Source organism: Lonchura striata, chromosome Z (genome assembly GCF_050655825.1).
Source record: "Lonchura striata isolate lonStrDom1 chromosome Z, ASM5065582v1, whole genome shotgun sequence".
In the NCBI taxonomy this organism is placed as follows: Eukaryota; Metazoa; Chordata; class Aves; order Passeriformes; family Estrildidae; genus Lonchura; species Lonchura striata.
This window is the reverse complement of record NC_140740.1, coordinates 83,778,117-83,795,628: the sequence shown is the minus strand read 5'-3', so window position 1 is coordinate 83,795,628 and position 17,512 is coordinate 83,778,117. Positions and strand designations below refer to the sequence as shown.

Below are 17,512 nucleotides of genomic sequence, written 5' to 3'. Positions count from 1 at the left end.
ATCTACTTCACACAGACAGCAAAGGACTTAAAACAAATTGGAAAGTCTGAGCAATTAATTAACTCAGTAGAAAACTTGAAAGGATTTTCTATAATTAAGTCTTAATTGTGCAAATCACCTCTTGAAAACTTATTTTGGAAGACTCCAACATTATGATTTGTGGAGTTCACACAGATTTGTTTTTTTCTTAAATGTAACACAAATTTGCACTTACGAGACCTCTGGCCACTAGAGGTTCAGGGGGACCCACCTTAAATAGCACCAAACAGACAGCAGACATATTCTGTTCACAAGTGTTCACTGTTTTATTCTACTGTAGGTGTTGCTATGAACCTTTATATGTAATCTGGAGCCTTAACAAGCAAGAATTAAAAGCATTACCAGTAGAGACAAAATACCAACTGTTTTTCCCAGCTGTGCTCAGATGATAAAAAATATTCTGTTCTAATAAACAAGTCAGTGGTGTGTAAATCTTTCCACAAGGCACTGAAGGTGAAAAATATGTACTTTAGTTGGGCTCAAACAGCTAAACAACAGCTATGTTATAGCGGCATTATAATCTCCCCAAAGCATTATGGGATAACATGAAATCATTCTTCTGCAAGAGAAGGATAAATAACACTTTCATTAAAATATCTTCTCCTGTATTGGGAAAGTCAAACCAGTTAATAGAGTTAATGATCCGGACTCAGGAAAAGGAGGCAGTTTAAGAACACCCCAAATAACAGGTGTCCCACTCATAGTCTTCTATTTCTTTTTTGCATCAGTTTTTTTTATTATTATTTTATTTTTTAAGGCAAGAGTTTTGCAGCTTGTATCCTCCTGAGTTTCAGTGAAGCATTATCTTATGCAGAGTCCAAGACAGTAGTGGAAGGAAGAGAGACTGGGACAGCTGGTGAGCACTGCTGGTGTCTGCACGAGTGTGTCCGGACCATCCACGGCCCCGGGGCTGGGGCTCGACTGTGATGTAGCCATTGATGATGCGGATCCGTGGAGGAGGGTCGGTAGCACTGCAAGGCAAGAGAAGAACATCAGTCCTGGCCCAGCCCACAGCTGCCCAGCAGCCACACAGCAGGAGCTGGTCAGCCTCCGTGACCCACTGCCAGCGTTCTGGGTCCATGCGAATCGTCTCTTGCCGACGCCCACCCTCGGTCGGGGGTGGCTCCGTGTGGTGGTAAAGTCTCTCCTCCAACCTGTGCTTCCAAAGAAAGGCTCAGCAGTCTCTGTTGTTCAATCTCAAGGCAGTTTTTTGCAAGTTTTCTAAAAGATTTTCTTCTGGACCTGCTGTGGTTTGCTCACAGCTCAGGCAGAGGCACACACACACCCTGACATCCTCTCTGACCCCGACTGCTTCTTCTCTCCCCACCCAGGGCTGCTGCTGTCTTTTATATGGTACATTATGTGTTACATGTTTACAGTTTTCCCCAATGCCTATTACCTATATTAAATGGTGCTTTTCTATCTTTTATATGGTACATTACATGTTACATGTTTACAGTTTTTCCCCTATGCCTATTACCTATATTAAATGCTGCTTTGCTACTCTAAACCAATCTGTGAGTGCCAACATCACCAAGAACATGGAGGTAAGGAAGAAGAAAGAGGGAGGACAGGGCAGGCCCAAATCCCTCCGTCTTAAAACCTCTGACCCCCATGTACAAAACCAAAACCCCCCTGTACAGGACTTAAAACCCCACTGTACAACATTCAAAAATTCTTCCCTTTACTTTGTGACTACTTCTACTATAATATCTAAAATTTGTGACTTCTTGTTCTTCCTGCAAGGTTGGTAAATCATTCCATGGTTTAAATCCAAAATCACAGCTGTTTCCAGCTGCCTGCCAGGGTCTCAAATGCTTCTGACCTGGGCCTGGAACCTCCAAAAATGTCTGAGGGACATTTTGAGTTCCGACAGTCTCTCAAACAACTTACACATTGACCCAAAGTCTGTGGTCTCTTGTCCCTTCCTCACACCTGTGGACAGCTCCCACACCAGCCCACAAGGATGAGGTGCTACCCAGCCAAACTGTGATGCAGACTTGAGGGGGAACAGTGAAGAGACTGAGGAGGGTGATGAGAGCACCAAAATACTGGCCCTGTCTCAAGTCTGCCCAGCCTGCCCATTGCTCCCACACAGTCGGTCAGGTGGGTAAGATGACCATATCCCTAGGCCCTTTCACCTAAAATAGATAAGAACAAAACAACTGTTGTTGCAGAAGAGTGTCACTACAGGAGCTCTTGCTGAGCCCAGCTGGAGTGAGATGCCTGTTTTCTGAGCACATTTTCCTCAGCCATGTTTCATGCACCTTAGTGCAGACCCACCTTGTTCCGATACCATATGATCTCTTCCACAGGTCAGGAATTCCAAAGATTTACATGATATACTCCAAGCAGAGGAAGAATGGCTTCCAGAAACACATCCTAGATCACCATATTCCAGAGTAACTCCCAGTGGTACTCTGAGAGTACTCTGACATCATGATGAACAAGGACAGAATTAGAGCATACATGAGCTGCACTCCCATGATGGCAATACATGATGGAGGAGAGAAATTTGTATGTTCCATGCTAACGTAAACTGACCTGAACTGGGGGAGATCACACACCACAGCAGGCCAAGAGTCAAAAGGGTCAGATACTACACAGGTTGTTGTACTCTTTGGCAATGAAGTGAAAGGAATACTTGACACCACAGCTGTGTGACTAACATACCCCCAACACCACCTGGTGCTGTGTAGAACCTGAAGACAAATCAGGAAAAAACTAAAAGCAAGTTCACCTGGCAAATACAAAAAATGAGTAATTTCTTCTGCACCCAATCCCCAGATGCTGTGCACCATTCTTGTCTTATTTCAGTCCACTAAGCAAAAATGCTTTGGGAAATTAAAGGCAATTACTATTCTTTTAAAAAACACTTCACTCTTCCTTACCCAAGGGGCTCCCCAGAAGATCTGAACAATAGTCAGAGAGAGAAGCCAGCTGGCAGCACATCAAGGAAATACAGCCAGCAGCTGATGCACACAGGGGCACGAACCAAGGCCATTCTGACAAACCCACTACAACACTATTAAATCACTTGAGCTACACCTTTCACACTTTCATTCTCACAGGAGGAATAACAGAATTATGTAGGTTGGAAAAGACCTTTAAGGTCATCAAGCCCCTTTGTAAACCTGAAAGCTGTGAGTGGCCCAGCAGCTTTACCTGTGTCTGCACACCCTGAGGGGATGTTTAGAGTGAGGTAGAGCCCCCCAACAGCCTGGGCTTTGCAGCACTACAGGGACAGCAATCTCCCAGGCATCCTTTGTCTTTCCCAGCACTGCCATGCAGCTTCTCCATCTCCAGACATTTAAGCTCTTCTCTGATGCTAAGGAGTCGCCCCTACAAAGCATTTGTCGTCCAACACTGCAGTAAGTTCCTAGCACAAAGAATGACTTAAATAGAAGGAGAAGAAAGGAAACATAAAAAGAAGAAAAGAAAAGGAGCATTTTCTACTCCCATATTTATGCAGAAGTTTCCTAGGCTGCCATCGTTTGCTTTGGTTTTGCCTCACACTTTTTTACCTGGCAGTACTTAAAATCTAGTATGCAGCCCTAATGTGCCTTCAGTTTGGTCACAGTAGCACATCTTCCCACCCTTCCTCTTCTTCTGAAGGCTTGATAATGCAAGTGCATATGTGTCACTGCCCACTGACTTCCCTGAAGCTTTGCTTTGCTTTGTGGAAGAATCTGCATGTGAAACACTGAACATGGCACTGTGGAGGCATGGTGGGAGTTTGAGACAGACATTCCTTAGCATTTCAACTAAACAAATTATCAATAGAAACTCCAAAAATCCATTCACAATCAGCTAGTATCAATCACATTAATAGAAAGTAAATGGTGCACTAAGAGACAAAATTAAGTGCAATCAGTATGGGATTTCTCATGTTGGTGAATCCTTAACTGTGTGTAGGTCTGTCAGAGGATATGTCACATGAGCATTTGTCTCCCAAATACTTAATACTAAGGCTGAAGGAAGGAGCAAGGAAGGGAAATTGGTCTAAAAGATCTGACAGTGGCTGAATGCCTCAAAGAGAATGGGTGCTGCAGTCACTTGTGGCCAGTTGAGCCATGTATCATTCATAGTAGTGGTACAATTAGGATCCAGGGACATGACAGGAAAGGCATAGGAGAACCCTGCTGTACCCAGTAACCCGGGGAGCAGGAAGAAGTATTCTCCAGAGGGGGGACAAAACCAAATAATGTACAGGCGTTCATTGCAAGAGCTGCCAGACTTTTTTCTATTACCCCAACCTGTCTGGTTGTTTATGGTACCACAAAAATATAATGCCTTCAAGATGAGTATGGCAGAGATATAGACACACAAAGTACAAATTAAAGCAGATTTGGGCATGTGTGTTACCTGACAGGAGGAAAACATTAAGGTATACATTCAGTCACAGGCCCAAGTACAGGAAATGAGAGAAATTGGCTTTTTTTTTTTTTTTTTTTTTCCCTACATGTTGCTGTAGTTCTGGTAGGTAAGTAAGCTTTTCTGGATGAAAAGTAAGGGATATGTGTCAACGTCTGTCCCTCAACACAATAATTTTTTTTATATAAACTCTGCCATCCATTAAGCTGTCATACCTTTTCAGACTAAAATAATACAGAGACTGAAAATACTGCATGAATATTGCCCAAGTACAAGGAGAGCATATGCCAGGAATGGGAGTTTCCTCATATGCAGCAGCTTTTGGTTAAAGGTTCAAGGCTTTGATCTGTACTATCTACCACTGGACCCAGCCTTCCATGAAAGAGAGGACTGCCATATGCTCACAATCCCTCAAGCCCAAATGCAGAATGATCTAGACAAGACTTCCACTTGTTTTATGCCTAGTTTTCCACAAATCTAACTATGCAAAAAAAATAAATGAAAGCTTCCTTTTGCCACTAAAAGCACAAGAAACCTCGTGCAAATACTTCAGAAGAATCACAGCAGGGGAGAAGGTCAGATCCTGTCCACAGGATATATCTACCCTCACAGGACTTTTAAGGTCTGTATTAAACCATCCAAGTTAAAGTCCAGTTTGCATGACAAGCCATCCTCCCAGTCCTCATCCATTACCTTTCTTCAAGGCGAACCCAGAGGTCGTTAAATTGTCGCAGTTTTTGCTTCTTCTGCTGCTTTTTCTTCTTCTTTTTGTACTTCCTGTCCACTTTCATGAGCACATCAATGCTGTCGGGGAATAGCAGGTGAGGCAGGAACCCTTCCTCCTCCTCTTCCTCCTCTTGTGGGAGCTCACGGGACATGACATAGGGACTGTGTGGTGATGAAAAGGTTAACAATGTTTTGGGAGATTTTCGGCTGGAAGAAAGAGAGAACACAGGTAACATTTAAAAGGGCTTTGAGGCAAAATCCTGTATCAAGATGCATACATATAAACTAGACGTTTCTCCCTGGATGCTCATTTCTCTGCTGTGTATTCCTGCACCCTCTTCCTTAAGTCAATATTGATTTTATCATCAAAATAGTGCTCTTTAGCAAAAAAATGTCTTTGGAAAAGAGGTTGTCTGTGTCAGAGGAAAGAATGCAGTTTGGATAAGGGTAGAGTAATTCTTGGTAATAAGCTTGCCTATCTAGAAAGAGACAAAAATGGAATCACTTCTAAGTCAGGGTCAAACCACACTTCTCTAGTCTGATGTGCTGCAGAACACAGACCAGATTATTCCTTTCAACATTCCTGCCCAGAGCAAACTAGCCCAGGGGACAAGGGGAAGAGGCAAACAAAACAACTAAAGCACACCAGCTGATGAAACCAGGTCTGGATCAGTACCTTTCACTGGTGGAGAAGGTAAGAAACAAGCTAGCCCACAGACTATGATCATGGCCACAGAAACACACCTTGAAAATTGTCACCTTTGAAGGGAAAGGCTTAGCATGCCATTAACAGTTACCTGGCTGCTGGACCCAGAGAAGGATGAGGTTCTCAATGATTCTATATCTCAGTGTTCAATGGCAAGTGTTCCAGCCAAGCTGCCCAAGTCAGGAAAGGCAAATGGGAGTATGAAGGCCCTAAGCACAATGTAGGAAAGAATCAGGTTTGAGACAATCTGAAGAGCCTGAATGTGCATAAATGCATGGGGTCTGATGAGATTCATCTGTGGGTCCTAAGGAAGCTAGCAGATAAGTTGCTAAGTCACTACTAATCATTTTTGAAAATTTGTGGCACTGAGGTAAAAGTCCCAACATCTGGAAAAAGGGAAATATAACCATCATTTTTAAAAATATGAAAGTAAAGTCTCACCTGAAAGATTCTCCTGAAAATTAAAACAAACATGGAAAACAAAGAGGTGATTGGTAACAGCCAACATGGCTTTACCAAGGGGAAACAATGCCTGTTAAATTAGATTATCTTCTCTGATGGGGCTGCAGCATTGATGGATGTGACACTACAACTGCCATTGTCTGCCTGGACTTAGGCAAAGCATTTGACACTGTTTCACACCATATCCTTGTCTGCAAACTAGATAGACATAGATTTGATGGATGGATTGCTTGGTGGGTAAAAAACTGCCTGGAAGGCCACACGCAAAAAATTGTCCAGATGCAGCTCCTTGTCCACATGAAAACCAATATTGACTGGTCTCCCTCCGGGGTCAAGAGCTTTGTCAGCGGCATGTACAGTGGGATCAAGGGCACCCTCAGCAGGTTTGGCAGCAACGCCAAGCTCTGTGGAGCAGATTGCACACTGTCAGGCAGCAATGCCATCTAGAGAGGCCTGGATAGGCTGGAGAGGCTGGTTCTGTCCAAACCCCATGGAGTTCAACCAGGGAAACTGCAGGGTCCTGTGCCTGGGTTGTGGCAATCCCAGACACAGCTACAGGCTGAGTGGAGACTGACAGCAGCCCTGAGGAGGACTCGGGGGTGATGGCTGATGAAAAATTTAACATGACCCAGCCATGAGCACTCCCAGCCCAGAAAGGCAACGGGATCCTGGGCTGAATCCAGAGCAGCGTGGGCAGCAGGGGAGGGAGGGGATTCTGCCCCTCTGCTCTGCTCTGGTGAGAGCCCACCTGGAACCCTGCATCAGCTCTGGGGTCCCAGCAAAAGAAGGACACGGAACTATTGCAGCAAGTCCAGAAGAGGCTACAACACTGATAAGAGGACTGGAGCACCTCTCCTGTGATGACAGACTGAGGAAGACAGACTAGGTCTGTTCATCCTGCAGTAGAGAAGCTGCATAGAGACCTCATGGCAACTTGCAAGGATCTGAAGGGAAGCTGGAGAGGGACTCTTTGTCAGGAATTGCAGTGACAGGAATAACAGACACAAACACAAACTGAAGAAGGAATGCATTTTGTCTAGGTATTGGGAGGAAATTCTTTACAGTGCGTGTGGTAAAATACCAGAAGAGGTTGCCCAGCGACGTTGTGATGCCCCAACCCTGGCACTTTTCAAAGCCAGGTTGCATAAGACCTTGGGCAAGCTGGTCTAGTGGGAGGTGTCCCTGCCCATGACAGGGAGATTAGGATCTTTGAAATCCTCTCCATTCCCTTAACATTCTATGAGTCTATGATCAAGGAATCCTTTGGGCCTTCTAGTCTGCATCAACTGAAAGCAGATTAGTTTTGGCACCACCAAGTTCACTCTCATTTTCTTCTTGATGAAGGCAGATAGTACAAAGCAGTGGATTCACAGCCTTTACAAAACATCACATCAGAGGACAGGTCTGACACATAAGAGGCCAGAGCTCAGCACACCATTCTGGCATTGGCTTCTAGGGTTGATCAGCAAAAAAACCCCAAAAAAACTCTGTTCTGCCACTTAGATAAAGCACAGCAAGGAGCATGAAATTGTGGTCTTAGTGGGTTTTACAGACAAGTATGGAGGTCTACATGAAGGGGAGGAAACTGAGAAATTGCATCTCTCTCATAAGCAGAGTTGAGCTTTGCACACAAGTAATGAGTGAGTGGGAGTCAGGCCTTGGCCTTCCAGCTGCCCAGATCCTGTATTAGGCTGGTAGCATTATGGGGAATTTCAAAGGAGCTCCAATGAGATATGTCACTGAAACTATGTGCACATTCAAACTGTCCTACAAGACAAATCTTACAAGACAAACCCCAAGCTGAGCTCTCAGAAAAAGCTCTCGGGGCTATGACTATTCAGCTTCCTGTAAAGATGATAAATTATAACAAACAAAAAATGAAAAAAAAAAACCCAATCAGCTTCACTCTGATTAATGAAGATCTGTTTCTTTATTTTTAGAGCAAGCAACATCTCATCTATACTCTAAGGCAGGCAGTCTGCAGTGTCCTAAAAACTCATGGCTTTGCTGGCCTACATTTCTCATTGTTTGGAACAATTTTCCCTCATTACATGTTTATGACCACAAAGTCAAACCACTCTGTGTATACACAGAACCTAGCAGGAATATCTGACTGATTTTTATGGCTACTTCATAAAGAGAAGAAATGCAACAGTCTTCTGTAACAAAAGTGCAGACTGGTTTGGGCTGAAATTCAGGAAAGCAACAGAAAACCGCATACCACCAAGCAGAAACCTGCCTTTAATCAATGAACCTTCCTCAGAGCTGTGTTCCTTTTTCACAGGAGGTGGTCTGGAAGGAAGCATTTCAGCATGGGTGCAGTCTTCAAGCTAGCCCATCAATGTATGCACACTTATTTGATAGCAAATAGAGAGTAGTTCCTGGAGAAGGGGAAATGAAGTTGTAGACTAGAACATTGAGAGAGTAGATGGAAAACAAAGACAATTTGTCTTACTCACTGCAAGGAAAATTAGAGTGATCACATGTTGAAATTTATATGAGAGAATCTGCTGCAGAATGGATCCTGGTTATCAATGTCGTTCAAAATCATTGTGGAGTCACATATTGTCACACTTTATCACCTCTGAACTGTCATCACCCTTCAGCTCTCCTCCTCAGCTGCTTCACATCATCCACTCTTTAACTCCAACTTGCAGAGTGATGATATCTCATTATCTCTCTCCAGCAACCTGATTTAATCTGTTTCAAGATTGCCCATAATTCCCTTTTTTGCACCATTTATTTTCACTGTTTTTGTTCCTTAACTAAGTCACAGAGTAGGCAGCACCCCACACCTGTAGATTAGAATGCCATGCTGCCTGCAGCCTTCCCTTCTGAACCCACAGCCACACCATGGTGGAGCTCAGCACTGCTTCAGGTAGCAGATGTCCTCCATCCTGCATGGTAAGACATTTATTCTGATAGATGTGGCCTCAGACACATCAGTGTACCAAACCTCCTTTACAACACTTCCTGCAGGAAATTCTTCTAGAGACCATTGGAAAAGGCACACAGATTCAAAAGCCCATCCTTCTCCCCCCCAAGGCCTATTTCCCATCACAGCAGCTAAAGGAGCTTAGGGTGTCAGCAAGCACCTTAATTGTGGCTGTGATTGTGTTGAATATTTTACAATATATAACTACATTCTAAAAGCAGGAACAACAGTTAAAGACCAAAGTGAGTCAGAAGGAGCTTGACTGAACTTGTGGTACTATTTGTAAACTATCGTTTGCAATATTGCCTGCTTGGGGCACCTCTTTTGCCTTCCCTGCCTGGGAGGCACCAGGGAGAAGGAACCTTTCTGTCTCCAGCTAGGAGAATCCACCCCATTTGCTCTGCAGATGGAAAGTACACCTCAGGCAGCCCTGCCTGCTACAGGAAAATGAGCATGATTACTCTGCATCCTTATTGGTTCCTACACTCAGATATCTACAACATTTCTCACAAGGAACTTTTTGTTTAGCCAGAGCACAGGAAGCAGCAGACTGTGCTTCTGCAGTGAAATGTCACGTTGGAGTGAAAGGAGATGACTGCAGACTACATCCTGCTTGTATTTTAGGACCTCTCAACTAATGTGTCTGACACCAGAGCAGTCATTTAAACTCTCTGTCTCAGTACAACCACTTGCCTTTTTATCCTGTCTAATCATGAGCAGTGAAATTGTCCACAGGTACTGACTGGACTGTGAGCAGCACTACACAGGACAATAGCTGTGTTTACAGTGGATCTATGACTGTGGACACAGTTCCACATTGACATGGTCAGTGCTGGGTTTATTGTCACAGGCTGCTCTGATATTTGCTCCTAGAACAAGCCCAGGATAGCAATCGAGTGAAATCTTCCTTCCAAGCCCTAGGACTCTGACACACTCTTGCCACAGGTCCTTTCCCACACCTTAAATGCTCTTTTCCTTTGAACCCACATTTTCCTTAAAATGTATTTAATATTTTTAAACCTGTTTCTGAATCATCCAGAAATGCTGACAGCAAAGCACCATCATGTTTAATATCAAGACTCCAGGGAAAGTGTTCTGTCCAATAGCCCTAATAAGAGGTTTAAGATGCAACTGATACCAAACTCAGGGCCTTCAAAGGCACAAGAGGCTGCATAATGAACTCCCATGATGTGGTTATGGAACTGGGTGCCCAGCTACTCCAAGTAACCTTGATATCAACTTTCCAGATAGGTGAAAATCTTTATTCAGTTGTCTGCCCTTACAGTTACATCTCTACAGAGCAGTATCTTGTTTATTCTCAAGTACCTATTAAGCTATCTTTCTTTAAGCTTTAAAAAGCTGCTGCAGCTGTTTTTAGGAATACCTAAGCTAAAAATTAAAAAACAACATGAAAATATCAGTGCAGGCTATTTTGGGTTTGGGTTTTTTTTTTTGGTTGGTTGGAATTTTTTTATCATCCTTGTAAACACTGATACACTGGATTTTCTAGCACAACTTCAGTGTCACAGAATCATTAAGTTTTGCTCATAAGCACAGGTGCTTCTCTTTGTCACACCACGTGCCCTCTGGTAGAAACAGGGTTAGGGGCTGGCATTCATATAATCATGGGCTAAGTCTTGAATCAGTTTTTTTCAGGGCATGTAGTTTATGATGTATGTCCATGTCAAGAATCATTGCAGAAATATGACCTGCCAGAACTTCAATATCATGTTTTCAGACAACAGCAAAGGTGGTATAAAGAGAAGGATGAAGCAGAGTATGAGAACAAGAGCTGTGATTATTGTGCACCACACCTGTAGAGCCCTTGACAAAGACCAAGACTCAACACTGCACCCCCTGCACAAATCCTATCAAAAGTCAGTAGTTCTGTCTGAGTGTCCCATATCAGAAATGTGGGGGAGGAGGGACAGAGATGTAAACAGGGACACTATGCCCAGCACAGAAGATAAAAGAGAAACAGTACCATAATTGGGACCAGTTTCCAATTTTCTCATTTTGGGTTTTTAGGGGTGAAGAGTAAATATATCTGGCAGCTACATGTTTGGTAGGAGTCTGGAGAAGGGGAATGCAAAGATTACAGACTCTAAACTGGTAGGAAGAATTCCAGGAAGAGGTGAGTCAAAGCACAAGTAATTCTTGGTAGAGAGTGGAGGAGGAGATAATCTGGCATTCTGTAGTTACTGAAACCATGGAGGTCGATGAAAGCATCCAGTGAGAGTTAAAAAGAAACAGGAAGGGTATATCCCAAAGGTCAACTGCAGGATGAACCAGCACAACAAGTACCTTAGCTTAAAAATGCTGAAGAAAACGGGACATGAGAGCAATCAGTCATAAAGACTGCTTGCAAATACTCGCAATCAGATTCCAGGCTGGGAGAGAGTAGAGAAAGAATGAAAAATATCAGTATAAAAGAAGGGGATAGCTAAAAGGCAGGGCAATCAAACATATAAAGGAGAGGAAAGAGAAACCTGGGAGCCTATATGGTACAAGACAGCATCCAGATCTAATGAACCAAGCATGCATACTCTGCAGCTGTTAATTTAAGAGTTAAAAACTTACAAGGGTGGAAAAAAATTTCCACATTAACAACAACAACAAAAAAAAAAAAATACAAAAGCCCCAACAAACAAACAAACAAAAACCCAAAAAACCCCCATTGCAAACCCAACAACAATTAATCAATAAACCAAAGAGCCCCAACCCCAACAACAAAACCCAGAAAACAAACAAAACAACAACAAAATCCCAAAACAAAACTAAATAAAATCCCCTTTCCACACTAGCTCAGGGAAGAGAAAAGCAAACTGCTGGGAAGGAGAGAAAACGCCTAGCTTCCTCTTAGTTATAATTCCAGCTACCATTCCTACTTCATATTGTTTACAAACCCAGCACCCCAATGGCTGCTCAGCTAGGTAAAATATGCATTACTTGTTGATGGCTTGTCCAGCTGGAGTGTGCTCTACCTCGTACCCTTCTCTCCTCAAAACATCAATCACTGTGTTGTTGCCCATGAAGTGACCTGCAGTCAAAAGAAAAATGACATGAGAACTCACCAACCACATGGAAAGAGGAGGAAGAACAACAAAGTCTTCCTCATCACAGGAGGTGTGCCACACTCAAGGCAGGCAGGGCTTTATCACTCCCCGTCAACATGCAGCAGAAACACAAGTTCTCTAACGAGTGATTGATGAACTTTCCCAAGGTCACTCCAATTACTACACTCTGCCTTTCTAAAATGCAGATGTGATTGCAATTATTCTGGTCCCACAGGCTGTTGCATAATGGGCTGCCCAGGGAGGTGGTGGAGTCACCAACCCTGGAAGTGTTTAAGGAAAGACTGAATGTGTCACTTAGAGCCATCGTCTAGTTGACATAGTGGTGATTGGTCAAAGGTTGGACTTTATAATCTCAGACATCTTTTTCAACCTGACTCTGTGATTATCAGGTCATTGTGGATTACTTGAGGGAAAAAGAGATGAAGTTTGCACACCCCTGTTCAAAAGCAGCAGTGAGCAGTGAGGTGGTGATGCAAAGAAGGTCGAATCCAGCCACATTTTAACACTCTCCACTCTTAAAGCCAATAGCTTAGATCACCAAACCAATCAACTTCTTCATTATATGCCACTGGGGCCAGAAACTTGACCTCAGCCATGCTGATGAAAGGACTTAATTTTAGAAGGACTTGGATAGTTCTGCCTGAATTCTGTGATTTACATCTGTACTCTATTCTCAGACAGCTGTGGTGGCTGGTAAGATTGTATTTTGGCATCATAGTGAATAAATGACTACTCAAAGACTGCAGGAGCTTTCCTGACTGTATGCTCTGCTCACAGAATATCTTTCACATCTTTCTTCTGAGAAGCAGAAGAAAGAGAACAAATAGAGAGCTAAAGTCTTGCACACTCCCTCATAGATCCAGCTTTCATAAAACATTTCTTCTTTTAACAGCCTACATAAATTAAAATTGTCCTTTGGCAAATTACTCATTAGAGTGATTCCTTGCTTCTGTAGATGTACACAGTGCTAAAACTGGTAAGTAACTCCAGAACAACTGTTTTCTGATAATACTGTTCATAAATACATGGCAATAGAACCAACAGAATGATTCTAGTAGCCAGGGAAAGCAAGAAGTTATAAAGAGTACTGGGAATATCAGCACCCAACAGTGCTGAGAGTATCAGGAGACATGACATAAGGGATTCATGAGTTTTCATTCCAAAAAGGGCTGAATGAATTGGAGTACAAAAATTCCAGTTTCTCACGCCACAAGAGCAAACTGCTTATGATGTACCAGATTAAGGCATGAGTCGGATGGTACCATTTGAGCACAAGATGAGCTTTCCCCCAGAGCCTAAAAGCATAAACCAATCTAGCTCAAATGAAACCTTCTAACTGAACACTGCAACGCACAACCATTGGGTACCATATCTTTTCACACAGGAATTCAATTTTGCCCCACCTCCTCAGATTTTGTCTTCAGAGGGAGCAAAGTTTATGTACCATTATGCTGACCTAACCTAATACTGATAGTATCTGTTGTTTCCCGATGGCTCAACTCCAGGTACAAGTAACCAAGAATTCCATCATATCAGCAAAAAAAGACCAGTTGCAGCAGGGAACAGGAATGACTGTAATGAAATATTGTAATTGAGTAAAATTAGCTACTGCAAAGCAAAGACTAGGTTATATAAGATGCCAGATCTAGTGCACCTCTGACCATTAACACAGAGGAGAGGTATGTGCAAAGGGAAGGGGAGAGGGATTAATTCCTCCTTCTCTAGGAGCACAGCAGAGGAAGGGGTGCTTCCAAAGGGTGATACATTCCTTGCAAATGTCAGGGAGATAGGACATCTTGGACTTGTAGAGAAGTGCCTCTCAACTGACAAGCATAGGGGCAGAGTATATTCCAAGTTCAGATGAGGCATTCACCTCATGCAGGCAATGATGCATGAGGAAAATCTCATCTTCAGAAGTGAAAAGCAGTGCCAAGTCTCTGAACTCATATTTTCGTAATCCAAGTCTTTCAGGAGGAAAGGGACAAGACATAAAAATAAGCAATCTATGGGGCAATATATGGCCTTAAAATAATTTTCCTCAAACCAGATTAAGAGCTTAGAGTTACATGAATTTCATGTGTGAGTGAGCTACTGAATAGCTGCTCACACCAGACCATTAAACATACTACTCCTCCATCAATCTTCAGTCATCCTTGCTTAGAGCAGTGATTTAGAGTGGAATGTAGGAAATCACTACAGGAAATCACTGTAGCAAATGGATGAATCCCATTTCAATCAGTCAACCTGCTTGAGTGATTTTCTGTAGCTGGGCTCTTTAATTTATTTGAATGCAGTGATAAGAATATTTTTTTTATCACAGTTATCTGTACGTACTTTCACGGAGTGCCTTTGCTCATTGTTGCCAAGGCAATATGTCTGCATGTGAGAGAAAAATGATGTGTTAATATTGTGCAAAAGAGAATAGAACAAATGAATAAATATGTGTAAAACAGAGGCCTACAAATACAAACAGGCATGGGACATTAGATTGTTCACAAGACATGATCAATCAGCCACTCAGGTTAGGAACAAAAAGGGTTAGGTGATGCAGTATTCACTTTCCAAAAGGTGGGTCATTTGCTCTCCATGAGACAGAGCTTGTTTGTGGCCCACAGGTTCAACTGAGTGAGATGCAAAATTTAAATGTAGCAGAAGGGTGAGGGTTTGAGGTACAGGACCCGGTCAGGAGCCTCTCCAGAGTCAGAACTTTTGAGTCACTACTGGGGGCCACCAGGAACAGCACTCAGTGGTTTATGAGAGATCAGATTGCCAAAAACAATGGTAAAAAACACAAGAAAGAGTCACTTCCCAAGGTTTAAGATGAAGCAGCTATTGCTGGAAGGGAGACTTAGATGGTAAGTGACATGATGGGGTGCAGGTCTCTTTCACCTGTTCTCTATTTTAGCCTCACACACTTGAATGCTCCCCAAAAGAAAGGCCTTGGGCTCTGTCCTATCAAAAACTCTGCTCTTTTCTTTCTGTACATAGCCCTGCATTATCCTCACACCACTAGGTGAAGAGATGCCTTCAAGAGGTCAATTTACTCTGGCAGGGGGTGGGGAGTCATGAATCTTTATTCTTCTGTCTTCAAGCTCAAAAAGAAACTAAGAAGCTGTTGTGTGGACCAGCTCAGCCATGCACTCTACTGGAGAGTAAATACGACCCAGGCCTTTAATCTGCACTGAAAGGAGATGGCATGCAGGGACCACAACAGGCAACGTGCTCAAAGAACAACGCAGCGTGCACTTGCAGACTTGACCACACATTGTGTGCTTCTGACCTTCCTCAACAGCCATACCCAATCCTGCAGAACACGGGCTCTGAAACTCTGAAACTCTGCCCTGAAACCCGTGTCTCCTGCTTGTAGCTTTTACTGTCAGTGCTTGCAGAGCTGCTTCTACAACCGCACCAGTTTAGGGAAGTTTAGATGACTGTGGGTTTCAGCAAAGATTTCTGGACCCAAATTTGAGCCATTGTGAGTCTGAAATATTTCTGCGTCTAGCAAAAGGAACTAGGAAGCATTGCAAGACAAATGCTCTGTTCCTGTTAATAAATTTTAATTTTTCACCGAAACCAAGTCTGTAAGACTCATGAAAACTACGCTCCTCTCTAAATTTCAATAAAATTGACATTCCAAGCAGATAAATAAAGTTCTTTGACCTCTTGGAATCATGTTAATGGAACCCCCAAGTATACATAATTCTGTGTTTTCTTTAGTAGAAAGATAACACTTCCCATCCACCCCAAAAGCATGTCAAGCCCTTACCATTTACAAACATCCCAAGACAATGAATCCCTTGACATACATGTGAAGACATCAAACTGTTTGTTAGGAAACCTGATCTTGACTGCTGATTTCCAAGATGTTGTGGGAACAACTAAAGCACAGAATTATAGCACTGCAACCACAAAACAGCACAAATTAGTCCAGCTACTGGGGACATCATAAAGCTGGATAATTGTTTGGACTACAAGCACTCAAATGGACTTTGATGCCAGAGATTTTATGCATCACTAAAACAAATACTTTCAAGAAAATTTCACAGGTATAGAAGTCAAAATTATTTAGAAACTTAGAAACATATTATTATTTAGAAACATGGCAATTAAAATCTACATTAATTCCTCATAATTTTAACATAAACATAGTTACACTTTTTAAGTACACACCAGGATGCAGAACTTGGAGTAAAGTACAATTATGGAGGAAAAAAGCTAGACAAAATATTTATTATGATCCAAAGCAAAAGAAGGACAGCAGGTGATGTGATCAATTAAATTACAAATCAGTTTCCTTCATACATATGCTTTCTGCACACACTTTCCAAGAGGAAGACACTGTTTTCAAGCATGAGTATGGATACACCAGGTGTACACACTTCACTTCTCCCAGAATCAGGGGGAGGAAATTTTGCACAGTTACATTAGACAATCCAAGCAACATATGGAAAACACCAATCAGTCATAAGTGGTTGGAATTCCAAATCTGCCATTTAAGTGTATCAAATACAAAACATGTAATACTAAATCCAGTAAATTCTTGCTTTTCACAGTATTTCCAAGTCCAGAAATGTCCAGATACCAGAACAGAAACCAAAGGACAAGGAATATGGTAGTCTCACAAATTTAATACTGCGGGGAGAAGGAAATGACAAGGATTGAAGGGGATGAGGTGGCACCAGTGATGCTCTAAATCAACTTAAAGAATCCTTGAATTCACATTAAGTGTAGGAGTATAGGGATGTTGCATTCAAACACTTCTGCAAGCTTGCAGGACAAATCCCATACACAAATCTCATACAAACAGCCCTCCCATGCCCTCCTGTATTTTTCAGATGGCAGACCTCCAAACAAAATCCTTCCTTTGATTACCTATAACATGAAATATTAATTAAATACTACTTCACAAACTTCGAAACAAGGTTTTATCCTACTGAGACCATGATAAGTGCTTGTCCACAAAAAATATGATTTCCTGGAAATCTTTTATTAGTACAAAGCCTCAGTGGACCATATTTCAGTACTCTTGAACCAAATAGGAAAATCTGGTGGGTACAATTGTGGAACAGTGGTGTTCTTTATGCTCAAGAAAATACTTTCCCTAGACATGAAAAATCTTAAAGAAGTGCCTCAAACTTAAATTCACTCAGGAGGAAAAAATATAATCCATTTCCTCAAAAGTGATGTGGTTTG

General features: G+C 42.5%; 1 protein-coding gene across 3 annotated transcripts in view; it reads right to left on the bottom strand.

The window, feature by feature from the left end:
* Nucleotides 1–281: 281 nt before the first annotated feature.
* Nucleotides 282–17,512, bottom strand: part of TRABD2A (TraB domain containing 2A) — an 82,349-nt gene continuing 65,118 nt past the window's right edge. For all 3 annotated transcript variants that reach the window (XM_085567713.1, XM_085567711.1, XM_085567712.1), the window contains 3 exons: nt 12,192–12,282; nt 5,107–5,346; nt 282–1,010 (listed from right to left, as the gene is read on the bottom strand). In XM_085567713.1, the coding sequence (XP_085423839.1) occupies nt 830–1,010; nt 5,107–5,346; nt 12,192–12,282 (512 nt within the window). In that variant the 3' untranslated portion in view covers nt 282–829. The remainder of the gene's footprint in view (nt 1,011–5,106; nt 5,347–12,191; nt 12,283–17,512) is intronic.